At 40.2% G+C, this 26,844-nt stretch overlaps 1 protein-coding gene and 1 non-coding gene across 2 annotated transcripts; both read right to left on the minus strand.

Annotated features, from left to right (window-relative positions):
* Nucleotides 1-13,242: 13,242 nt before the first annotated feature.
* On the minus strand, nt 13,243-20,391 carry KBTBD6 (kelch repeat and BTB domain containing 6). The gene has a single exon (XM_028526837.2). It carries the CDS (start codon nt 20,053-20,055, stop codon nt 18,040-18,042), a length of 2,016 nt encoding a protein of 671 aa, XP_028382638.1. The 5' UTR covers nt 20,056-20,391; the 3' UTR covers nt 13,243-18,039.
* LOC114509059 lies at nt 13,248-13,354 on the minus strand. The gene has a single exon (XR_003685609.1). It is a non-coding gene; the product is annotated as a U6 spliceosomal RNA (small nuclear RNA).
* Nucleotides 20,392-26,844: the final 6,453 nt, after the last annotated feature.

Genomic DNA, 26,844 nt, shown 5'->3' on the forward strand with positions numbered 1-26,844 from the left:
TGCCATTTTTTTCATATCTGGATCTACATTGAATGGCACAATATTTGCTTTTGCCACATTGTGGGCAGTCTTTACTGGGCGGGGTTTTTTTTTTTTTTTTTTGGTTATTCTGTTGTGTATTTCAGCACTCCTGATGGATGTGTCCTGGTCTACGACAATTAAAACATTTAACTTCCCCCTTTATCACAGACGCTAGCAACATGGCTTGATATTGCCCCATGCCAACATTTTGTCAAGCCTTGACAAATTTACTAACAGTGGTGGTTAGTCTGAGAGGATTGAGTACAGCCTTACAGTCATTATTCACATTTTTATAAGCCAATTGTAATAAAAGGGTCTCGGCAGCTTCCTGACTCTCAACCTATTTTTGTATTGCCTCTTGTAGTCTGTGAACAAAATCTACATAAGCTTCCATAGCTCCTTGCCAAATATTAATGAAGGAGCCTGGCCCCTGAGCATTAGCTTCCAGAACCATCTTTAGGGCATGGAAAGCATCCTGGGAGCATTGGGAGAAAGCTTGAAGGTCCATTCTTGCCTACTCTTCAGCAGATTCATATTGATCAGTTCCAAGAAACACATTAAGTCAGACTGGGTTTCTGCTGCTGTTCTTCTCAGCCACTTGGCAGCGGCAGCGATCACTATATTCTTAATGCCATATAGTAAATTGGGCAGGCATAAAGACAGTCTGAGCTAGGGCAATACAATCAATAGGGGACTCAAGACTTGGAAAATTTTAGCTTAAGGTAAATAGCCATAAATCTAGCAGGTAATGTGTATGTTAAGCTTTCATTTCAGAAACTACAGATAAGGCCCATCCTGGTGCCTGGGAAAAGCAGCTGACCTCCTGGGGCACTGGCTAGAGATTACTGCCTGGAGACATCCACATCAGAAAGAAGCAGGCGACTACCCCTCCCCCTTGAAGACAGCTAACAGCCCAGGACAGGAATGTTTCAGCTGCTGAATCTCAAAGCCCTCACCGCACATTGTTTGTCCTTCTCCACCCACTTTATAAAAAGATCTGGCCAGGAAAGAAAGGGGAAGATGGTTTGTTAGGGTATGGACCCGCCATCTTCTCGGATCACCAGCCATCTGAATAAAGCGCCCATAAAAGATTCAATCACTGTCATTGCTTATTGGATTTGGTAGTGACAGGCAGCCCAAACGCCGGTGTCTTTTCTGGTTACACAATCACAAGGGACCATCCGATATCCTTCAGTGATGGCTGACATAAGCCACATAGTGTAGGGCAACTGAAGCCCTTGTCTTTAATACCCTTTTTTAAGTCTTTGTATCTTTCAAAAGGCAAAGGTTCATTCATTGGTTGCCTGCACTGTTTAGTGACAACAGGGAAAGCAGACAGAGCTTTCCAGGCTCCAGCTTTCATAGCCTTTCAGAGACATTGTTGCATGGCAGTAGTAGTCTGGCTAAGGGTTGGTGATGGATCTAATAGAGGAGGAGGGGGAGAAAGCAGATCCTCCAGCTCCAGCGAGTTGTCCCATGGTGGAGCTGAAGGAGGGCTAGAAAAGAAGCCATTCTCCTCCATTTGCAGTGGTGGATTTTTATTATTCAGTTGGTAACCGTGCCCACCGACATTCTGTAGTTCCCTTCTCTTGTGTCTAAACTTTTCTGATTATGATTTTCTAGTATAAATAGGGGCAAGAGCCATTCTAATTAGGCTCCAGGTTAATAAATTCTGATGTTCTCTAAGGGTCCCATTTTCTTGATACCACTTCAGTTTTTGCCCCACTTTTTCCCATACTTCTAAATCTAAAGAGCCTTTATCTGGGAACCATGGACAGTAGCTCTTTACTGTCTGTAATAAGTTAATTAAATTCTGTTCCTTAACCTGACATCCTGTAGCCTTAAGAAGCTGCTGAAGTGGTCAAAAATATATCTCTTGCTCCTTGGAAAGTCCCGAGCCCATATTGGCAGCTGGGGTAGTTTTACTTTCAGTTTTGTCTTCCCTCGCTTCACTCCACTTATCCAGTTCTGTAAGCTTCCAACTAATTGCTGGGGAATGAGATGGATGTAGTGAGTTGAAGTGCGCTGATTGTAAGGATGGCTCCCAAGGGTGTCACCCTTTGGTCATCCCTGCCTCTCTTACACACCTCAGTTTCCCTCCAAGTTGTCTAGAACAGCTGGGAGTGAAGCAGGAGACAGCATAGGAAGAACTCTGAGACTGCAATACTGTCACTGGCCAGCATTTATCACCCTGGTTGCCAGGAAACACCTTTTACCAATCAGGTAGAATAAATAGTAAACTGAGGCAGGGAGGAGGAAGGAGACAAGTCTCACGTGCTAAGTCAGCAGTCCTAAGTCAGGCCTGATAATATCGCCAGATCAGTGTATCACAAGAAATACTATATTAGCAAGAAAGAGCCCATAATTCAAGTTTGGTTAATTGCCTACCTCTGGTCACTATCTGTCTTACAAGGGAGTCCCTGATGCTTACAGAAAGGACCCATAAATAACTTTGGAAATTGCCCCAAAATTTAACTGCCTCCTGTCACGTATTTGTTTTACAACAGGATGACCAAATGAAGTCTGGAGCAAGATAAGAATTTGGGCGGACAGACCCCCATTCATCCCTAAGTTTGGGTAGTCACATTCCCCCAGGAAAGCTGGTGCCACATTTACCCATTAATCTATATATAACTTTTTTCCCTCCTATCCCACCAACTATATAAGTCCTTAGAACAAAGGACTCGCTCTCTCTCTCTCAGGGACTCAGGGGGCTCTTGGCTCTCAAGTCACAGGGCCTCTGGCCACCTGGCCTCAGGCTGCCCAAGGGCTTGCCACCCTGGTCTTCAGCCTCTCTTATTTTTCTCACCCTGTTTTACTCTGAAACTTTGCCTTTCACCCTCTACTCTACCCAGTCCTGTTCTCTTCCATGGAAGCGAGCCACTAATAAATGGATTACATACTACTAGATTTGCTGATATGTAATTCTTTACATGCCTCAGCAAGAAGAACCAGGTCTCTCCCGTCAACAGGAGGGCTTAGAGTGCTGGGTGACCAACCCTTATATCGCACTTCTCTGGATGAGCTGGAAGTTGTATTACAGTGAATGGAGTTCCCTGTGAAGCCCTGCACATCCTAGGGATTGACCACAGGCACCTCTGCAAGGCTCCCACTCATGTATGGACACCTGTGAACTCAGGCCAGAGGAAGAAGTGCCTCTTTTCTTCGGAGTCCTCATTTAAGGGATTGAAGCACTCATTTAAGTCCTGACTGTTAGCTATTGAGCTGAGGGTGACTTCCTAATATACCTAGAGGCAGAGGGAGGAAAGAAGATGAACTGAAAGCAAAACAGCTGCAAGAGAGGTGGCCCTGGAAGAAATCCCCCTCCCCCTTATCTCAGACACACTGGTGGTATAACCAAAAGTGCTGGTGCCACTGTCTCTTACTGGGGGATGAAAGGTATCAAATCCCATCAGTCTAAATGTGCCTTCCTCGACGGTGACTTGAAGCCTCTCTGCAAATGCAGATCCTAAATTGAGGGCCCCACATTGGGCGCCAGATGTGGGATGCCCCATTCTGAGTAGTTCTCCTGGCTGCCACAGATGAGAATGAGTCATCCTGGACACAATCTGTTGTTCCAGCAGAAAAGAGGGTGGTGATTCCCTCTAGTGGAGAATGCCCCAAGCTCTTCTCCAAAATGGCTTTTATTGGGATTGGTATGCACAGGGGTATACAGTATGCATGCAAACCTCATCAACAATCAATGTCCAAAGGCTGTAGTTATAGAAAACAGATATTATCTGTAGACAACAATTGAGGAAACACAGAGATCTGCCTCAGGTCAGGGTCTCTTAGATATGCTGAAGCCAGAGAAATTGTTAAGGCATGGTTCATGAGACTAGGAGTTCACTTCCTTATGCTTTGAACTTAAACATCTAGTTTATACCAACAGGGCTTTAAAAAGCAAGCAAGTTTCAAAGGATACAATGTAGTCTTCAGGCCTGATTTCCCATGGGAACCCTTGGTGTTAGTACTGGGTCATGCCTGCCACCTGCATTCCCAGTGTTCAAGTCGAGACTTACAGACAAGGCCTTGCTTGTGTGGGGCTACTGTTTCTGATACCATACAAAGTGGTCCCCAACAATCAAGGCCGGATTTCCTTCTTTTTAAAGGCTGAATAATAATCTATTATATATACACCACAGTTTTTATCCATTTATCCATTGATGGACACTTAGATTGTTGTCATATCTGGACTATTTTAAATAATGTTGCAATGAACATAGGAATCCAGATATCTATGTGATTTCAAAAAGGATCTCAGAGATGTCTGTTTCCTTTGGATATATATCCAGAAGTGCACTTGCTGGATCTTATGGTAGTTCTAGCTTTAATTTCTTAAGGAACCACCATGCTATTTTCAACAATAGCTACACTGGTTTACATTCCCACCAACAATGCTGAAATGTTCCTTTTATTCCCAAACTGTCTCCAACACTTGTTATTGCTTGTCTTTTAGACACTAGCCATCCTGACAGGTGAGAAGTGATATCTCATTGTGGTTTTGATTTGTATTTCCTAATGATTGTGATGTTGAACACTTTTCCATATACCTACTGGTCATGTAGATAACTTCTTTGGAAAGATGTCTATTCAGCCCTGGCTGGCGTAGCTCAGTGGATTCAGCGCGGGCTGCTAACCAAAGTGTTGCAGGTTCAATTCCCAGTCAGAGTACATGCCTGGGTTGCAGGCCATGACCCCCAGCAACCGCACATTGATGTCTCTCGCGCTCTCTCTTTCTCCCTCTCTTCCCTCTCTAAAAAACAAAATAAATAAAATCTAAAAAAAAAAAGAAAGAAAGATGTCTATTCAGGTCAGCTGCCCATTTTTAAAATTGGGTTTATTTATTTTGCTACTGACTTGTATGAGTTCCTTATATATTGTGGGTTTTAACCTCTTATCAGATACATGGTTTGCAACTATTTTCTCTAGTTCCATGGCTGACTTTTCATTTTGTTGATTGTTTCCTTTGCTGTGCAGAAGCTTTTTAGTTTCATATAGTCCCACTTTTTATTTTTTGCTTTTGTTGCCTTTGTTTTTGGTGTCAAATTTTTAAAAAGCCATTGTTTTATAGCCCAACATATGATCTATCCTGGATAATATTCCATGTACTTTCTTTTTTTTTAGGGTTTTTTTTTATTACTGTTCAGTTACAGTTGTCCCATCGTTTTTCCTGTTCTCACCCCTACCCTGCCCCCGACTCCCACAGTTTATCCCTCCATCATTGTCCATGCCCATGAGTCCTCTAATTGTTATTTTGCTTGCCCTTTCCCCTTCTTTCCTCCATTATGGACCCCCACCTTGGTCACTGTCAGTTTTTTTATTTCAATGTCTCTGATTCTATTCTGTTCATTTGTTTGTTTTGTTGATTAGATTCCACTTATAGGTGAGACTATATGGTATTTGTCTTTCACCACCTGGCTTACTTCACTTAGTATAATGCTCTGCAGTTCCATCCATACTGTTGCAAAGGATAGGAGTTCCTTCTTTTTTTTTTAAATATATTTTATTGATTATGCTATTACAGTTGTCCCATTTCCCCCTTCTCTCCCCTCCCCCATGTACCCCCCTCCCACCCACATTTCCCCCCTTTAGTTCATGTCCATGTGTCATACTTATGAGCTCTTTAGCTTCTACATTTCCTGTACTATTCTTGCCCTCCCCCTATCTATTTTTAACCTACATTCTATGCTACTTATTCTCTATACCTTTTCCCCCTCTCCCCTCCTCCCACCCCCCTGCTGCTAACCCTCCATGTGCCCTCCATTTCTGTGGTTCTGTTCCTGTTCTAATTGTTTACTTAGTTTCTATTGGTTTTGCTTTAGGTGTGGTTGTTAATATTTGTGAATTTGCTGTCCTTTTACTATACATGTCTTTTCTTTATCTTCTTTTCTTAGATAAGTCCCTTTAGCATTTCATAAAATAAGGGCTTGGTGATGATGAACTCCTTTAACTTGACCTTATCTGAGAAGCACTTTATCTGCCCTTCCATTCTAAATGAGAGCTTTGCTGGATAGAGCAATCTGGGATGTAGGTCCTTGTCTTTCATGACTTGGAATATTTCTTTCCAGCCCCTTCTTGCCTGTAAGGTCTCTTTGGAGAAATCAGCTGACAGTCTGATGGGAACCCCTTTGTAGGTTACTGTCCCCTTATCTGTAGCTGCTTCTAGGATTCTCTCCTTCGTTTTTACCTTGGCTAATGTAATTATGATGTGCCTTGGTGTGTTTCTTCTTGGGTCCAACTTCTTTGGGGCTCTCTGAGCTTCTTGGATTTCTTGGAAGACTGTTCCCTTTGCCAGATTGGGGAAGTTCTCCTTTATTATTTGTTCAAATATGTGCTCAATTTGTTGCTTTTCCCCTTCCGATTCTGGTACCCCTATAATTCGGATATTGGAACGTTTAAAGGTGTCTTGGATGCTCTTAATCTTTTCTTTGATTTTTTGAATTCTTATTTCATCATGCTTTCCTGCTTGGTTGATTCTATTCTTCCTTCTGGTCCACTGTGTTGTTTTGAGACTCAGATTCCTTCCTTTCACTATTGGCTCTCCTCCGCGTATCTTCCTGCATCTCTTTTATGGTAACCTGCATCCTTTCATCTAAATTGTACCCAAAATCAACCAATTCTGTGAGCTTTCTGATCACCAGTGTTTTGAACTGTGCATCTGATAGATTGGCTATTTCTTGGTCGCTCAAAAGGATGAGTCCTGGGGGACTGATCTGCTCTGTTGAAAACATGTTTTCCCCATCTCTCCTTTTTTTTCCCTGGTCTGATTGCTCTTGTTATGGTGGGGGGGCGGAGCCTTAGGTGTTCACTGGGGCTGGGCACCCCAGTCGCTAGATTGTGACTTATATGTGGGGGCGGGGCGGGGGCGGGAGCGGGAACGGGGACGGGAGAAACCAAACAATGGCAATAGTTCCGTTCTCCTGGACTCAGACCCTTGTCTGGGCTCCCAGGCTGTGAGTTCTGCCCTAGTCCACATTCGCTACCCCTCTGGGTCTGCCAGCCGCAGCTTGCGTACTCAGGGATCACCACTGTGTTCTTGCGCCCCGGATGGCTGTCGCGCCGATTTTGCGCCAAACTTTCCCCGACCTCCACGCGCCACCGACCCAAGCCAGCCCCACGCCTGCCCGGCTCGTCTTCTCCTACCAGTCCGGATGAACGCGTTTACTTCAACTTCTTGGCTGCCCGACTTCCATTCAGATAAATCCTCTGCCAGATCTGGGCTTTATTCTGACTGTAAATTATTGTTGTCAATTATTGTTGTTCTAATCTTGGTTGTGCAAGGAGGTATGGTGCGTCCACCTATTCCTCCATCTTGCTGGAAGTCTGAGGAGTTCCTTCTTTCTTTCTGCTGCATAGTATTCCATTAAGAAATGTACCACAGTTTTTTGATCCACTCATTTACTGATTGGTACTTAGGCTGTTTCCAGTACTTGGCTATTGTAAATTGTGCTGCTATGAACATTGGGGTGCATGGGTTCTTTTGAATTGATGATTCAGGATTCTTAAGGTAAAATCCCAGCAGGGGGATCACTGAACTGAAAGGCAGTTCCATCTTTAGTTTTTTGAGGAAATGCCATACTATTTTCTACAGTTTGCATTCCTACCAACAGTGTACTAGTGTTCCCTTTTCTCCACAACCTTGCCAGCCCTGTGGGTGTTGTGAAGGCAGGAGAAACTCCCAGTCTCACAGGAGAGTTGTTGGAAAGTGGGGCTAGAGCAGAGTGAGTGGCATTGTTCCCTCTCTGACCCCTCCCCCACAGACACAAATGCACAAAGAGGGCTATTCCACCCTGGTGAATACCTAAGGCTCAGCCCCCTTACAACATAACAGGTGCACTGAGACAAAGAAATATGGCCCAAATGAAAGAATGAATCAAAACTCCAGAAAAAGAACTAAGTGACAAGGAAATAGACAACCTGTTTGATGCAGAGTTCAAAACACTGGTAATCAGCATGCTCACAGAATTGGTGGAGCTTAGTCTCAAAATGAAAGGAGAAATGAAGGCTACACAAAGTAAAATAAAGGAAAATGTACAGGGAACCCAACAGTGAAGGAAAGGAAACTGGGACTCAAATCAACAATTTATAACAAAAGGAAGAAATAAGCATACAACTGGAACAGAATGAAGAAACAAGAATTCAAAAACACAAGGAGAGTTTGAACCTCTGGGACAACTTTAAGTGTTCCAATATCTGAATCATAGGGATGCCAGAAGGAGAAGAACAACAGCAAGAAATAGAAAACTTATTTGAACAAATAATGAAGGAGAACTTCCCCAATCTGGAAAAGGAAAGAGGCTTCCAGGAATCCCAGGAAGCCCAGAGTCCCAAAGAAGTTGGACCCAAGGAGGTACACGCCAAGGTACATCATCATTACATTACCCAAGATTAAAGAGGAGAGAATCTTAGAAGCAGCAAGAGAAAAGGAGATAGTTACCTACAATGGAGTTCCCATAAGACTATCAGCTGATTTCTGAAAAGAAATATTGCAGGCAAGAAGGGGCTGGAAAGAAGTATTCCAAGTCATGAAAGGCCAAGGACCTACATCCAAGATTACTCTATCCAGCAAAGCTATCATTTAGAATGGAAGGGCAGATAAAGTGCTTCTCAGGTAAGATCAAGTTCAAGGAGTTCATCATCACCAAGCCTTTATTATATGAAATGTTAAAGGGACTTATCTAAGAAATAGGACATCAAAAACTATGAAGAGTAACATGACAACAGGCTCACAACTATCAACAACCGATCCTAAAAAGCAAAAACAAAAACTAAGCAAACAACTAGAACAGGAAAAGAATCACAGAAATGGAGATCACATGGAGGGTTATCAGTGGGGAGGGGGAGGGGATAATGGGGATAAAAGGTACGGGGAATAAGAAGCATAATTGGTAGGTACAAAATAGACAGGTGGAGGTTAAGAATAGTATAGGAAATAGACAAGCCAAAGAACTTATATGTATGACCCATGGACATGAACTAAGGGAAATGCTGGAGGGTGGGGTGCTGCAGGGCAGAGGGGTGATAAAGGGGAGAAAAAAATGGGGCATCTGTAATAGCATATTTATTTTAAGTATAAAATAAACTTAAATCTTTTAAAAATAAAATCAGATTATTAGGGCCTCAATGGTCATGATACACAGCAGTAATAAAAAAATTGACTTGAGAGAGAGAGGGAGGGAGAGAAAACACTGACTTGTTGTTCCACTTATTTATGCATTCATTGTTTGAGTCTTGTATGGGCGCTAACTGAAGATTGAATCCACAATGTTGACTATTGAGATAATGTTCTAACAAACTGAATTACTTGGCCAGGCCAAGTCATGCAATTGTTTACCCATTGATATTACAATTAGAAATGCACAGAGGAAGAGTGTAATGAAATATTTATTATGAGATCTATGTTGGACCTGGGTGGTTCCTGACTCTCCCTAGCATGTGACCAAAACTTGCAGAAGAGAAAATATAGCAAAACATACACGTAAAGTCCCCTTACAGTATCCACCATTAGAAAATAGACTCTGCCTTTTAAAAACTACATTCATGGCTGGTTGAGGGCCCGTATGCACCCTGTTTTATTGAACTGATGAGTTCAATAATGAGTTTTCTATGATGACTAATTCAGTTTAATAAAACTTGTCTCACTTCCTGATACTAAAATGTGAGTGGAAGGAATGGGGGAGGAAGGTACCTGATTTTGGACCATTTCAGAGCAAATCTCACTTTTCATAACACTACTGTAATTTGCTGATTTAACATGAAATTTAAGAAATGAGCAAGGAGGAGTAAAACACAAGCTTTACCAGAGCTCTTTAGAGTTTGTTTTATAGCAATTAACTTTCAAAACTTTCTTAAAAACATGGACAGAAAACCCAATGAATTCACAGGTGCTTGTGAAAAGGTGAAGAACTTGAGGGAATATGAAAGGGTTAGGAACAGTGACATGTGTCACACTGCTTTATTTTCCCGAGCTTGTGTTGGTTTGAACATATTTACTTTCTAATTATTCACCATTTTTATAAAAGACAGAGAAATATGTACTGTGAAAAATGTGATTTATAATAGCATCATTATCCCATAATTGAAAATACTCAGTGTTTGGTAGTCTGGAGGAATATGCCCATTAGAAATAACCTGTAGCTCTGGAGGCCAGAGGGTTGCTATGACAACCAGGCAAAAGAGTTTAATAATAGCACTCCCTCAAAGCTGGAAAATTGACAGAAAGATGAGAGCTATAAATGCAATGGTTTCTCAGATAAATGCAAGCAAGCATCAAATATATTTATTTCTTTGTTCAACAAATATTCATCAAGAGCCTATGCTGTTCCTGGCTGTATGTTAGGACCTGTGGGGGGGGGAAAGATGTTGTCCTTCCGTGATGGAGGGCACATTCTAGTGCAGGAGACACATAACTATACACCAACAATGAAACAGCAGAAGCAGAAATCAAGAAAAAAATCCCATTTGAAATAGCAAAAAGAAAAATAAAATACCTAGGAATAAACCTAACCAAAGAGGTAAAAGACCTGTATTCAGAAAACTACATAACACTGAGGAGAGAAATCAAGGAAGACACAAACAAATGGAAACATATACCGTGTTCATGGATTGGAAGAATTAATATCATCAAAATATCCATACTACCAAAAGCAATTAACACATTCAATGCAATACCTATTAAAGTACCAATGGCATATTTCACAGACATAGAACAAACACTTCAAAAATTTATATGGAACCATAAACGACCCTGAATAGCTGCTGCAATTTTGAGAAAAAAGAGTAAAGTAGGAGGGATCACAATACCTGACACTAAAGTATACTACAAGGCCACTGTAATCAAAACTGCCTGGTACTGGCATAAAAACAGGCACATGGACCAATGGAACAGAACAGAGAGCCCAGAAATAAACCCAAGCCTCTACGGTCAATTAATATTTGACAAAGGAAGCAGCAACATAAAATGGAATAAAAATGGCCTCTTCAACAAATGGTGTTGGGAGAACTGGACAGCTATGTGCAAAAAAATGAAACTTGAGCACCAACTTACACCATATACAAAAATAGATTCAAGGTGGATAAAAGACTTAAATATAAAGCATGACACCATTAAAGTCCTAGAAGAGAATGTAGGTAGGAAAATCTCAGATATTTCACGCAGAAACTTTTTTACTGACTTGTCTCCTAGAGCAAGGGACATAAAGGAAAGAATAAACAAATGGGACCTCATCAAAATTAAAAACTTTTGCACAGCTAAAGAAAACAGTATCAAAATAAAAAGAGAACCAACTGTATGGGAAAACATATTTGCCAATGATACCTCAGACAAGGGTTTAATCCCCAAAATATATAAAGAACTTACACAACTCCACTCTAAGAAGACAAGTAACCCAATTAAAAAATGGGCAAAGGACTTGAACAGACACTTCTCCAAGGAGGACATACAGAAAATCCAAAGACACATGAAACGATGCTCAATATCGCTAGCCATCAGAGAGATGCAGATTAAAACCACAATGAGATACCACTTCACACCAGTCAGAATGGCCATCATAAACAAAGCAACAAACAACAAGTGTTGGAGAGGCTGTGGAGAAAGGGGGTCCCTAGTGCACTGTTGGTGGGACTGCAGACTGGTACAACCACTATGGAAAGCAGTTTGGAACTTCCTCAGAAAACTGAAAATGGATCTGCCTTTTGACCCGGCAATTCCACTGCTGGGACTGTATCCTAAGAATACTAAAACACCAATTCAAAAGAACCTATGCATCCCAATGTTCATCGCAGCACAATTCACAATAGCTAGGTGCTGGAAGCAACCTAGACGCCCATCAGTAAATGAATGGGTCAAAAAACTATGGTACATTTACACAATGGAATTCTATGCAGCAGAAAGAAAGGAGCTCATACCCTTTGCAACAGCAATGGATGGAGCTGGAAAGCATTATGCTAAGTGAAACAATCCAGGCAGTGAAAGACAAATACCACATGATATCACCTTTAACAGGAATCTAAACAACAAAACAAAAAAAAAAACTAGCAAAATATAACCAAAGACACTGAAATAGGGGATAGTCTGACAGTGACCAGAGGGGAGAGAAGAGGGAATTTCAGGGGGGAATGGGTAGGGTTTACAGGAACAAATTTGGAGGACACATGGACAAAAACTAGGGGTGGGGGGTAATGGGGGGGAAGGGGGGAGGGTTGGGTGGGTGGGTTGGAATGGGAGTAGGGGGGAGAAAACTGTACTTGAACAATGATTAAAATAAAATTAAAAAAAAAGAGTAAACAAATCAATAAACTGAATAATTCCAGCATGTGAGGAAGGCCCTACAGAAAGCAATGGGATTGTGATACTAAACAAGCAGTGTATATACAAAATGTGGAGAAAAACCCAGTCACAGCATATATTTAAATTCTTGCCCTTAGGCTTTTAAGAGATTTAGTAGAAATGAAACAGAAAATTGAGTCTTGTAGTCTTTGTTAACATAAGAATAGAAACAGCCCTGACTGGCGTGGCTCAGTGGATTGAGCTCAGGCTGCGAACCAGGCATCGCAGGTTCACTTCCCAGTCAGGGCACATGCCTGGGTTGCAGGCCATGACCCCCAGCAACCGCACACTGATGTCTCTCTCTCTCTCTCTCTCTCTCTTCCCTCTCTAAAAATAAAAAAATTAAAAAAAAGAATAGAAACAGAACTACAACTGAAATATTACTTACTCCTCATTTGCTGGCAGAGGTTAGGATTCTTTATGAACACAAAGGTTGAGTGTGTTTTTAAAATAAGTATGCATATATTTTTTTTTTAGAAAGAACAGGCTAACTGACTTACCCAGTCTACCACAATGACTTGTTAACTAATTTGTTGTATTCTTTTTTTTTTTAGATTTTATTTATTTATTTTTAGGGAGGGAGAGAGAGAGAGAGAGGGAGAGAGAGAGAGAGAGGGAGAGAGAGAGAGAGAGAGAGAAACATCAATTTGCGGTTGCTGGGGGTTATGGCCTGCAACCCAGGAATGTACCCTGGCTGGGAATTGAACCTGGGACACTTTGGTTCCCAGCCCGCGCTCAATCCACTGAGCTACGCCAGCCAGGGCTAGTATGCATATTTTTAATGAAAATTATAATGATAAAAGTTATATCACATATGTGACAGAAGCAATTATTCACAAACACAAAATGGGACATGATTAACCTGAATTATAAGAATTCATCAATAAAGTTTTTAAAAAATATGGAACATTTCATGAATTTGCATGTCATCCTTGCACAGAGGCCATGTTAATCTTCTCTGTATTGGTCCAATTTTAGTACATGTGCTGCCAAAGCAAGCACAAGAAACTAAGGTTTGAATAGACTATTGTGGCTAATGGGCTGCATTTCAACAGAGCCAGAGAGGAGTAGATTACATTCACATAGCACAAATGATCTAGGCACAGAAAATGCTAGAATGTTGCTAATTAGCCTAGCTTGTTCTAAGAAATTATCAGTTTTTATTACCCTATTAATTCTTATGCCTCTTATTTAACAAAAGCAACATTTGTTAAGATAATTAATAGTGCAATTGGTTATACAGAGCCCCTTTTCAGTTTTCTTTCTTTTTAGGAAGTTGGAATATTCCATGATATAATGCTAAGACTAGACTTCAGTTCATGATCTAGGGTACCAATATGGAAGAGTCTATTAAGTTTTATGTAATCAAAACAAGGTCAAGTGCCCTTACCTCTTCTGTACAGAGCAACAGCAAAAGCCTAGAAAGCTTTCTAAGTCTTTCCCAGGTGGGAGGCTGGTCCATGTTATGTCATCTGTAGTAACTGCACAGATGGTGATATCACTTTGACTGCCATAAGGTAAAATCTGGCCTGACACATGGTATGGCAGATTGCTTAGGCTAGGTTAATAGCCTTTCTCCCCTATTTAATAAGGAATCCCTGAACTTTTACTATATACATGTTAACCCTGAATAAAAACTGCCTCTCCAAAGCACCGTTGCAATGAGGTGTGACCATGTGGTTAACATGTGACCAATGCCACATGCCCAACTTCCCTTATAGGAAAGAGTCATGTCCCACCTCCTTCCCCCCTTCCTCATGACTAGAATATGAACACAAGGGTGAACCAGCTTGTACCATGTGGACCAGGACAACAGTCCTAAGCAGAGCAGAACAGGAAAACAGGAAAGCCTGAACTCAGATGGTATCTAAATCAGGGATAACATAATAGATTGAACTTTTATATGAGAAAAGTCTATGTTATTAAAACAGTCAGATCTTTGTATATATAACCACACCTAGATCCTAACTAATGTATAAAGTGAGAGAAGACATCTGTGATACCTTCTCTGTACAAAGAAGGCCCTGAAGACACTGAGATTCTGGTTCAGGCTGTGCCTGAAGTAAATGACATTGCTGGGTTTTTCAGTTACAATGGACAAAAAATTCTACTTTATTCTCTTAAGATGATCTAAATTAAGGTAATATTGTTTACAACTGAGAGTTCAAGCTCTTCTCTTTCTTTAACGCACAAACATACCTGTTTTGGAAGAAATACTCTGCGTGATATTTACATAAAGTCCTTTTTAACTACTGTTCCCAGAATTAATAAATAGTGTATCCCCCCACAAAATATTCCTGATTGAGAAAGGGTGGTTCTAAGCAAGTTTTAGCTTTAGGGGTAAGAATGTAGAAGTTTGACTCCAGTAGAGATAGATGACTCCCCATAAGCTGCTTTGGGAGAAAATATGTCTCAGGTATAGACAGAATGTTATGCAAAACATATGTTCCCTTCTCTCCCCGTGCCTCAGACAGTATTTAGTCCTCAAGGTTTAAAGATGTGAGGAATGGAAGTTTGATGAAACAGGCCCAGGAGATATCTGGCTCAGTGTCAAGGAGGGGGTCCTTCTCCCTATTCTGCACAAAACCTATTGCTTCCATGGTACTCGAGGTTTGGCAGCTTTTGTGAAGAGGGTTTTTTTTTTTATTACATTTTTGTTACTATTAAATTGGTTTGTATATATTGAACCCTCTTTTGGTCCTAAAAATAACATTAATTCTCTTGGGATTCTACTGATACTCACATTTTCTATAAATAATTCTGCCTCTTAACACTATCTTGCTTTATCAAATTTACTAAAATAAATGTTCCTTTACAGTTAGTTAGAATGATGAAAAGGGTGTGGAAGTTTTTAAACAGGTATGGGAAAGAGAGACTGCCACAGTGCACTTACTTTGGGTCTGATGAGCTTCGAAAGTGTCATAAGTAATTGAAAATATGAAATTGTAAATATTTGGCTTGTGGGGGGAATAGATCAAAAGTGTTTCCAAGATTCTCAACAAGATCAGGTGTGAACAATTTTTAAATTCCAGCTCAACTAAAAATGAAAAGTTAACTTCAATATTTAATCCATATATAGACAAGCTAATTGCTAAATTAATTTCTATTTCATTCTTTTGGAAACTTTAATGCCACATCATTTGAACTAAAAAGAACTTGCAAAAATTTGGGCCCTTTGAGTCTTTTAGAGTACAGAAACAGATACACAAGATAATTAAGGTAATTCTGCATCTAATAAATAATAGGAGCCCTGCAAACAACACTGTATTAAGAATTTGCTAAAAATGTAATGATTAATTGGAAAATGGAAACAAGGGTGCTTTTCTGTTAAGAAGGGATTTCCACACTGCTAGTTATGTCATTCACTGCACAAGCAAGAGTTGGATACATTCAGCAGAAACACTGAATTAAAAAGTCAGAAAGTCAGGGTTTTAGTACCAGTTTTATTTGTAACGAATCACATACAAATCACTTATCTATAAAATAATGGTTAACATCTATTCCTTAATTCACAAATATATCACAAAACCAAAATTCTTCCCAAGAAACCTCTTTGTCAATGAAGATATATTACTACCATTTGTCTTAGACTTTAAATGAAAGATTGAAAATGACAAGTTGGAGAATCTGTCTTTTATAAATTGGTTGCGCACCTTAGTTCTGCAGATGGATGATATGGACGAAATCAACAATGTCCTATTTCAACATGAAAAAACAAAAAGCTATCAAAAAAGAAGTTACTGGTAAAGAAAAAGTTGGTCAAAAAATAACTACTGAGAAAAAGCTTTGTATGAAGTACAGTGCTTATAACACCCTTGATGGCAAATGGAACAAAGTTTAGCCTTAGCTAACTAAAAGCATGTCTGATCTTTTATAGGAACACTTACTGCTAAGAAAGCATCTTATTTCACTGAAAATGTTAAACAGGAATGTTCTGTAGACTCTTAAAATGGCCAATAAAAATAGCTGAGAAGATTTTTTTTAAAGCCTTGTGTGTTGTCCCCTCTTCATTTCATCCTATGGTATTTCATTCAAAAATTCAGTTTCCCAATTGTGGGAGCACACTCCTCAGCATTCTGCCAGGGTATATGAAATGTTAGCATTCTGTCACCAGCAATTACACATAGAAGAGGAATTAGCATGTTACTAAATGAAGATAATTCTAATTGGGTATAGAAAATTTTAAACACTATAAGCATCTGGTCATGTATTATGTATATGAATAATGACAACCATATCTAGTAGACCTTAAGAGGTAATTAAGCATTTATATTTTCTTGTATTTAACAATGTCAGTTTTTTGTGATGTAGTCTCTATTTCTGGACTTTTTCTTACATACAGTGACAGAAACAAAGACTGGAACATTCATTCACAGAGAAACACAGATGAGATACAAATACCCTAATAAAATAACCATGTGTACCACTGTTTAGGGAAATATTTTAGACGAAATATACTTTCACGACTGGCCCCAAATGCCATCATCCACTTATGTTATTTAACTGTAAACTTTTAATACAAAAATACCTTTAAGCTGATAATAACATTTAGTGACTTACAAAACTGACAATATTTCAGTGTTACACAAAACAGTTCTATACTTAAAACTTAAAGTTTTAAAGTTCTTTTCTGGCACTTGATTTTATAGTTGATAGATACAATAACTACTAATCAATAAAATACTGTTCTTAGCTTAAACATATTTTCAAAACCAGTATTACCTCACAAAACAGTAAAGACCGATCTTCTAAGATGAACACTAAAACTATACAGCCAAAATATTTTAAGAATCACAGTAACTTTTTAAGAGAATGGATAAAAATTTACACAATCATGTCCAGTGGAAAAAAGGATTATTCCTCTGATTCAATGAAGCATGTACACCAAGTATAGATGAAAAAACTTGAACCTACAAAACAAGTTACTGGGGGTTTTTTTGTTTTGTTTTTTAAGCTTTGTAGGTAATTGGTGACACTGCTAGAATGGAATTATTTTTAGATGAAAAACTGGTCACTATTTGCAAATACACATTTTATATTACAAATTTAAAACTGAAATTTCTTTTCCAACAGTAATGTCCTGGTTTATTTTGTTTTTACTATCAGTGAATGCCATTCTATAAACTATTACATTCAGTCACATAACAAATCAGCATTCAGTCACGTTAAACATATGTGCATTTTTTCTTCACAAAAAAGGAGGAAACTAAACTAAAACTTAGTAAAATATATTTAAGTTAGAATGCACTTTGTAAAAATCCAGTTTAAAGTTTTGGAAATCTACTACTGTTCTCAAGGAAAATATATACTTTCAAAACCATATTTAGTAATTCCTACCCACTCAGTTTGCTATTATAAAATTTAAAATTCCAGTTACTGTACTTGTGGCACTAAACAAAATGTAAGGCAAAATTAGCATAATAAAACATAAACATACTATACAATCAAACCAATACTGGACTTTCAGAACAGTAAATTATTAAATAGATTTATTTTTTGGAATGCTTAAATTCTCTAACATTAAATTACATTAGTATCTTAAATAATACCTTTTCTAAACGAAACCCGAAATCAATCAACCTTTTTTTTTTTTCCTGTAAAGGGAAAGGGTATTTCTTTAACATACTTTCCAAGCAGTAAAACACCTTAGTGTCTCAACATAGCTACAACTGCTGATCCTGTGCATATCACTGAGGCGCTACCTGGACCCACAAATCATCATCAGATAAAGAACTCGAACTTCCTGACTCTGAATCCAGCTCACTGAATCCACCTAAATCCCATTCAGTACTAGATTCACTTGGTATCTCTTCCTCCTCAGTGAGGAAACTCTGACCAGGCTCAAGGCAAGAAGGATAAACACGAGCTGAGAGACAAAAAAAGTTAGAATCAAATTGGAAGAGGCCTAATGTGGTACCTATATTAATCCACTGGTCCCCGCTAATGTCATATTCATAGACGGTCACTCGGTTCTTTTTCCACTGTGGGGTGCGTGAGGTGATCAGCAACAATTTTTGGTCATGATTAATGATCCTGTAGTTGGTGGTCTCTGACACCAAAGGAATATTATTAATCTGTCTCCACTCGCCTCTGACTGGATTGTAGACCTTCATAACTGGGATATCACAGATACAATAGATCTCATCATTGAAGACACAAGCTTCCTGAAAGTCATGGCGCTTAAGGGAAACACACTTCAGCCACATATTGTGGCTAGGATCATAACAGAACATGCGCTTACTGTTGAGAGCATAGAGATAGTTCTGAATTACCATTAGGTCAAAGGAGATAAAAGAATGGGGTAGTGGAGCCACAAGGGCCCACTGGTTCCTCTGAACACTGTAGCATTCCACTTCCTTCAATTTAAGTCCAGTAATAGGGTCTCGCCCACCCAAGATGTAAATGTAGCCATTGAGGTAGGCCACATCCATGCCCTCACGACAGAGCAAGCGATCTGCAAGTTGCTGCCAACTATTCTGGGCAGGTTTATACACCCAGAGGTCTTTCCTTGGCTGGGCAGCTAGATAGATATCATGGTCCGGAGAGATACAGACTGCTAGGGTGGTTACAGTCCGAGTGTGAGCAAGGCAGGTCAAAGGTGACGGCACTTTGTATATATCACCAGAGTATGGGTCACAGCACAGAAAGGGATCTCTAGGGTGCCCAAAGAAGATCACCATCTTCTTGGCACACACACCCAGCCTCTGGGGTGGATTTTCTGCCGTGGATACAACAGAGCTACTGCTGCTGCACCCTGGCTTTGGCACTGTCACAGACTTGTACAACATGTCACCATATCGCATATGCACGGCCCCTTTGATAAGGTCCAGACAGTACTTGTTCACAGTGGTGTTGGTCAGCAGCCCTTTCAGGTAATCCTGATCTTCATCAGTGAAGTGTGTCCAGCGGACACACTTGAAGACTTCTGCAGCACTGGGACCCCGTTCCTTGGGAGCCGCCTCCAACCACTGCATAGCCACGTGACACACCGTCTGCTCTTGCTCTATGTTTAGGCTATCCAGGCGCAGGACAGCCAGCAGCTGGGCCAGAGTCAGATCTGCCAGAGTCTCTTCCCGAATCGGACCCATCTGGCTGAGCTGCTTGAAATTGTGGGCTATAAAGGACTGGGCCTGTGATCGCAACTTGCGATGGCCAAAGGCATCGGCGAACTTGAAGATGGCAGTGCAGTTAGCCAGGTCAAGGCGACGGGCTAGGAAGGAGGCACAGGCTTCCCGCACGTACTCGAGCTGTAGCATGTCAGAGGCGGCATAAAGACGCTCCACGTTGGCTTCACTCAGGGACACACGACCCGTGTAGCAGTATTCGACCAACACCTCAAAGGACTCGGCATCCACATCGTGCATGGTCACATTTGCCTGCTGGCTCTCGTACATGCCGCCGGTGAACATGCTCTTGAAGTAGGGACATGCGGCAGCCAGCACATTGCGGTTGCAAGGGAAGAGGCGGCCTGTGCCAGGCCCACTGCCAGGCGTCACCACCTCGATGGTCACATCACAGAGCAGCCGCGCATCATAGAAGGACTTGAGCTGTGCCAACAGAGCTGCAGAATGAGCTGTGTCCTTCAGCTCTTCCGGGCCCGTGAAAAAAGCCGAAACCGTGGGCTTGTGAATCCTTTTGGGTCGTTTCCCACCACGGGGACTGGCAAGCCGGCGGGAGCGCGGAGCGTCTTCCCGGGACTGCATGGTGGAGATGGCGGTGGGTGTTGAGGGCGAGAATGGGTACTAGGCTAGGACTGGATTCTGCCTCCTTACCACCGTGCTATCGCGGGCAAAAAGATAACGGTGTCTCCGGAGAGACCGCAACACCAGTCCATTTACTTAATTCAGCCCTGTGCCAAGGTGTCACCTGTCTTTATCATGTAGACCGTGCCAACTCACCCTTCTCCAGCTCCACGACCTTTCTCTGCCTCCGCTTGCCTTCAATGAACACACTGACTGAAGCCAAGTGAGCCGCCTTAGCCGCGCTGGCAATACCGCTAGGCGTCAAGGAGAACTACGGTGCCCAGGTGGCTTTTCGCGCCTCAAGGCATGCCGGGGGGCCCTCCAGAACTGCTGGCATAGGCTGATGAACAGAAGCCGCTTTGCCTGTTGGGAATAGTAGTTTCAATAGTATCGCGATATTTATCAGCCGTTCATTGTTTCAGGTGACGAAATGAAAAATAGCTAATCCTCCTGATTCGGTATTATGGTAGAATTTTGAGTACGGAATCCAGGTTAGACGCCCGTTCTAATATTTATCAATTGAGTTCTCTGTCATAGAGTTATCATAGGGTTTAAATGAGCTAAATTTCGTAGGATACATAAGGTTCTCTGAATATGTATTTATTAGAATAATTAAAAAATTACTTAGTACCTATAAAGTTTCAATGTTTAAACTTTTCTTCTAGCATCTATAAAAGATGAAATATCCACTCATTTGAAATCAAGAGTCTGTAAAATTTTTCCTACAGGAAAAATTTTAAAGCCCTGAAAGTTTCGTCAGAGATCCTTTTAAGTTTTGTTTATATTTTTTTAAATAACAGATTTTATTGTTCAGATTAGTTTTAGGTTTACCAGAAAACTCTTCAGAAAGTTACAAGGAGCTCCTGTATACTCTGAGCCTTCACAGTTTCCCCTATTGCCAATAGCTTGTATTAGTGTATGCATTTATTACAAATGATAAATTCATACTGACTTATCATTAATTAAAGCATATAATTTATATTAGGGTTCACTCTTTTTGTACAGTTCTATGGGGTTTGAAATATACGTAATGTCATGTGTCCACCATTGTTGAGAACAGTTCTCTCTGCCCTAAAAATTCTGTGTTGGGGGAGCATTTAGATCTTGCTCCCAGCATACATCATCAGTTTGGCTCAAATTCTTATAAAAATTAAAATAACAAACAAAATGCCAACATACACACATACATATTTAGCATATAGGCACAGACGGTGGGGGTAGGGGGATGGGGAGTGAGAGGTAGGTGGAGGTGGGCAAAAGGGGGCGAAATGGGGACAGAAAGAGACTACCTGGGGTGATGGGTGCAGGGTGCAGTGTGCAGATGATGTTTCATGAAGTTGTACACTTGAAACCAGCATGGTTTTGCAAACCAATGTCACCCTAATAAATCCAGTTTTTAAAAAGATACCTTCTTTCATTTAGCAATAGTCATCTCAGGTTTATCATGTTTTTTCATGGCTTGATAGCTCATTTCTTTTTGTTAGTGAGTAATATTCCATTGTATGGATATACCACAGTTTACTTAACCATTCACCTACTGAATGACATTTTGTTTACTTTGAGTTTTGGGAGTTGTAAATAAACCTGCTATAAATATTCATGTGCTGGGTTTTTGCGGATATAAGTTTTCAACTTATTTTGGTAAATACCCAGGAGAGTTACTGCTGGATCTTATGGGAAGACTGTTTAATTTTGTTAGGAACTACCTAAAGCCATCTCTTGGTTTGTTTTTGTTGCTAGCTATTGTTTAAACTTAGTATTATGGGAAACTGTCAACCCACTTCTCAAGGGTCTTCAAAATTCTCACCAATTATATGCTTTACTACTAAGGTGAAAATTCAGATTATTACCTATGAAAAGTGACAGAATTTTACAGAAGACAATTTATAACTCCAGTGGTCTGTTTGAGACACTTGGAATTTCTCTAAGCCTATTTACAAGGTGCCCAAAAGTCTTAGTGCTCTAAGATTTCTTCTCACCAATGGTCAGCTTATTTTGCTTGGTATGAAGAGGCTGCAAAATAAAATATCTCCTGTCTACCTCAAACTGTACAGTCTCTTAAAGAATTCCTCTTTTACTATCAGTCCACAATCTCAGGACCTTGTACTCGCATAGGACCCACCATGTGACCAACCAAACCCTTTCTCCTACCCTCTATTCCTGCTTTTTCTATAGATTCTCTTTTTCTTCCTTTCATCTCTATACTTCCTTTCTACCCCTCCCTGCCTCCTTGGAACTACTTTGCTCCCAACTCCAAAAAACAAAGACACTTATTATTGGTCCTTCCCAAGACCAATGTAAGAGAAGGCCAATTACCTGAGCACCCACCTGAGCAGGTATTCATTAATCCTTGATTTCACTAAAGGATTTACATTTGATCGTTAAAGTTTTTCTGGACCTCCATAAAAATGGGGAAGAATCTAGTAATCAATTTGGAATATATTCTCTTAGGACCCATTATTTATAACAACTCGTGCCATTACTAGTGGGTCCTAGCGATGCCACTTTGTTTGAAAAGCCAAATGGGCCACTCTTCAAAATGACCTTCAAAGAAATGAGGACACTTTGAGGCTTACATACAGGCTAACATCATAAGGGAAAGGGCTTTTAGAATTCATTCCCACTGTCTTCCTTCAGAATCTAATTGGTCAGCCATGGCTCATGTAGGTCAGTTGGTTGGAGCATCGTCCCATAGACCAAAGTTCATGGGTTCAGTTCCCAAACAGGGCAAATACCTGGACTGCGGATTCAATTCCTGGTTGGGCACATACAAGAAGGCAACCAGTCGATGATTGTCTCTCACAATGATGTTTTTCTCTTACCTTTCCTTACTCTTTAAAAGTAGTGAAAACAAATGGCCTCAGGTGAGGATCATAATTTAAAAATTTTTTAAATTGATATGTCAAAGATAAAAGATTTCAGAATATAGAGATGAATCTGTCTCTAGAAATAGTTTAGGAAATGTTTGGAAGGACTACTCCAATGACTGACCCCTTTCTGTACTAGTCACTAGCTTCATTAAGGCTATGACCAGGAATTAGAATATTCAAAACACATTGTGAATTAAAGAGGTTATCTCTCTCTGAAATACATATACTAGCTCAACATCAGAAGGACTCTGTTGCAGAAAAGGTCAAATCAAAACAATGCAAACTCAAGGCTTTACAACATATTTTGAAGGAAATAAGCCAGGACAATCTGCTCTCTCCAAAATTTTCATAGTAAGAGATAATTACAGATGTTATAAAGAAAAGGGACATAAGACTCAGTATTAACCAATCTGAAAATGCAAAAGTTAGTAAAAGACAAAAAAATCCATCTCTTAATGACTTTCCTCAAAGAAACATTCCTTTTGGGGGCAACAACTAATTCTTTAATTTTTAAATTACAGGTGCTGTACAATATTATATTAGTTTCATGTGTACAACCTATGATTAGACATTCATATAATTTACAAAGTGATCATCCCAATAAATATAGTATCCATCTAATACCATAAAGTTATTATAATATTATTGACTATATCCCCTATGCTATACTTTATATCCCATGACTATTCTATAATACTAATTCATACTTCTAAATCCCTTCACCTTTTTCACCCACCTTCCCCCAACCCCTCTCTCATCTGGAAACCATCAAAATATTCACTGTATCTGAGTCTGTTTCTGGTCTGCCTGTTTATTTTGTTTTTTTAGATTCCACATATAAGTGAAATCAACAACTAACTCTTAAGGTACAAGGGGACATAACCACTATCATTAATGGACATCCCACCAACTTCCTAGGGGACACAAGGGCAACGATTTCACCATTAACACTGCTATTCCTCCGGAACCATATATTGAAGCCCTAATCTCTAATAATTCAGAACATGACCTTATTTGTAGATAGGGTTTTACAGAGGTCACCAAATTAAAATGAGGCATTAGAGTGGGCCCTAATCCAATACGACTAGTGTCCTTATAAAAAGGGGAAATTAGAACATGCATAGAAGGAAGATGATGTGAAGAAACAGAGAGAATATGGTCATCTACAAGCCAAGAATCATCCCTCACAGGCTTCAGAAGGAACTAACATCTTGAACTTGGACTTCTTGCCTCCACAAGTATGAGATGATAAATTTATTTTGTTCAAGCCACCCATTCTGTGGTACATAACAAAGTACCATGCCAGTCCTAGAAAGCTAATACAAATACCTTTTATTTTTACACTACTACACTCCCTGGGAGTACACTAACCATATCTACAGTGTATGTGATAATCAACCACATGACTTGCTTTTGTCTAAATTTCTTTTTGCCTCCCTAGTACCTCTCACTACACAGCATAGCTTTCTGCTTCACTCTACTATCCTAGTAATCCTTCTGGGAAGAGATTTACTTTCCTATAGGAATATTAGTATGTATTTTCTCTCCCCAGTGCCTCACCCTTGAAGTCCCTGACTCCACACCTTTGCCCTTTTATGAGTCTCACTGAGCATGAGACTTTTCTTGTTCCCAGAAAAAACCCCAAGCATTTACCATATTTTTAGGACTATAAGATGCACCAGAGCATAAGATGCACCTAGGTTTTAGAGGAGGAAAATAGGAAAAAAAATTTTGAAGCAAAAGTGGTAAAATATTTAATAACCTGTGACCCCACTCCACTGCCGCTCCCTCCACCCCACAGCCAGCCAGGTAAGCTACACTTGAACTATAAGACACACCTCCCTTTTCCTCCCAAATTTGGGGAATAAAAGTGTGTCATATAGTCTGAAAAATATGGGTAAGTACAAATTATGTTAACTAAAATACCTGACTTCTCGGGGCTGCTCACTCCATTGACATAAGCTGGACCTTGGAGAATGAACTTCTTTTTTTTTTTTTAAGATTTTATTTATTTATTTTTAGAGAGGGAAGGGAAGGAGAGAGAGAGGGAGAGAGGGACATCAATGTACGGTTGCTGGGGGTCAAGGCCTGCAACCCAGGTATGTGGCCTGACTGGGAATCGAACCGGTGACACTTTGGTTCACAACCCGTGCTCAATCCACTGAGCTACGCCAGCCAGGGCAAGAGAATGAACTTCTTGAAGTAGAAACAGACCCTCCCATGAAATTGCCAAGATTACCATAATATACTTAAAATTAGAAGCCCTCCAAAATTTTCAACCTATGATGCAAGGCCTATTACCACATCCTATAATACTATGACCCCCCCACAGTAAAGAATCCCAATGGCAAGGGATACTGACTAGTCCAATGCTTGCAAGGAACAGTTAAACACAGGTTTCCTCTAGTTCCTAACCCCAATACCATTCTGGCTTTTATCCCAGTCAACATCACTCACTTCACAGTCATCAATTTATATCTATTTTTTTAGTATACGCCTTCATTCTGACTCACAATATCCTTTTTACCATCACATGAAAAAATCAACATCCCACATAGATTGCCAGGCCTTAGGAGTTTATCACCATGCCTTAGGTGTTAATTGTTTCTCTAGGACCCTAAATGCAAACTGAAAAATTTAACCTGGCCCTGCAACTTTTCCTTATCTAGTATGTAGATGACCTTGTTCTCTGCTTACCTGATTTTTACCTCATTTGCTCCAGGCTTTTGCCCACAACACACACAAAGTTTCTAAAAACAAAATGCAAATATTTAGCCCCCTCCAGAGCATTATCTAACACATGTTATCTCCCTTGAAAAGAATATTTTGTCCCCTAAATGTATTAACTTCATCATCAACTCCCCATTCCCTGAGAACAAAACACAACTCTGAGGCTTTCTAGGATTAGTTGGCTATTGATGAAACTGATCCCTAGCTTTTTCACTATTGCCTCTCCCCACATGCCTTGACCAAGGAAACAGCACAGAGCCCTCTAACCTGAAAACTTCTCTGTGTTCTTTTCTTGCTTTTGGACTTTCCAATTACTCATCACCTTTTCCCTTTTTATACACGAAAAGGAAGGATATGCATATTCTTGTTTTCAGAATGGTTAGAAGCTTTTCTCTGCAAACAAGCTACTGCCACACTTGTAGCTAAGCTTGGGGATCCCTTCATTCGTCTGTTGTGGTAGAAGAATTCACTTCATAGACTAAAATATTACTATTTTTACCACCCTCCATCCTCTGGAAGAATCAAACAGGCAAACAATGCTCTTAAATTCAAATTAGGCAAACTCTCTGAGCAACACAACAGGCCCAAAGTCTTGCACTTTGCCCTGTTGATCCTCCAGTCAACACTGATTAGCTCCTTATGAAATAATGCTGGCAGGCCAATGAGGGTTCCTTACCTCCTCTGGTCCTTAGGTGACCCTAATTTCATTTAATCCAACACCTATCCTTAAATATTGCAAAAGTTCTATTAAATACACTCATATTTATCATCAATAGGTCAAGTTCCCTTTCTCACCAGTCCTTACATGATCTTCAAACTGGAGATTTAATTGACTGGAAAACATACCAAAAAGACCAATCTTGAATCCAAGTGCAAGGGATTTAACACTGTGTCCTAACTACCAATAACTGCTACAAAACTAAAAGGGTACAACACATCCTTTAGTTTTATCATTTAAAAGTGCAAGGCAGTTCTGGTTTTGCATTTGTTGATTTTTTTGCAAAAAGCTTAGAGTCACCATTCTCTCCTACCAACAAGTACAAAGCTGAAAGAACTGAAAATCAACAGCACTTCCTGGATAGTAAGAGATGGGAGGACACAGCTGCCCACAAGCTTGGAGAGACAGGCCAATACAGGCAGTAATACCTTA

This window comes from Phyllostomus discolor, chromosome 11, assembly GCF_004126475.2.
Source record: "Phyllostomus discolor isolate MPI-MPIP mPhyDis1 chromosome 11, mPhyDis1.pri.v3, whole genome shotgun sequence".
Classification (NCBI taxonomy): domain Eukaryota; kingdom Metazoa; phylum Chordata; class Mammalia; order Chiroptera; family Phyllostomidae; genus Phyllostomus; species Phyllostomus discolor.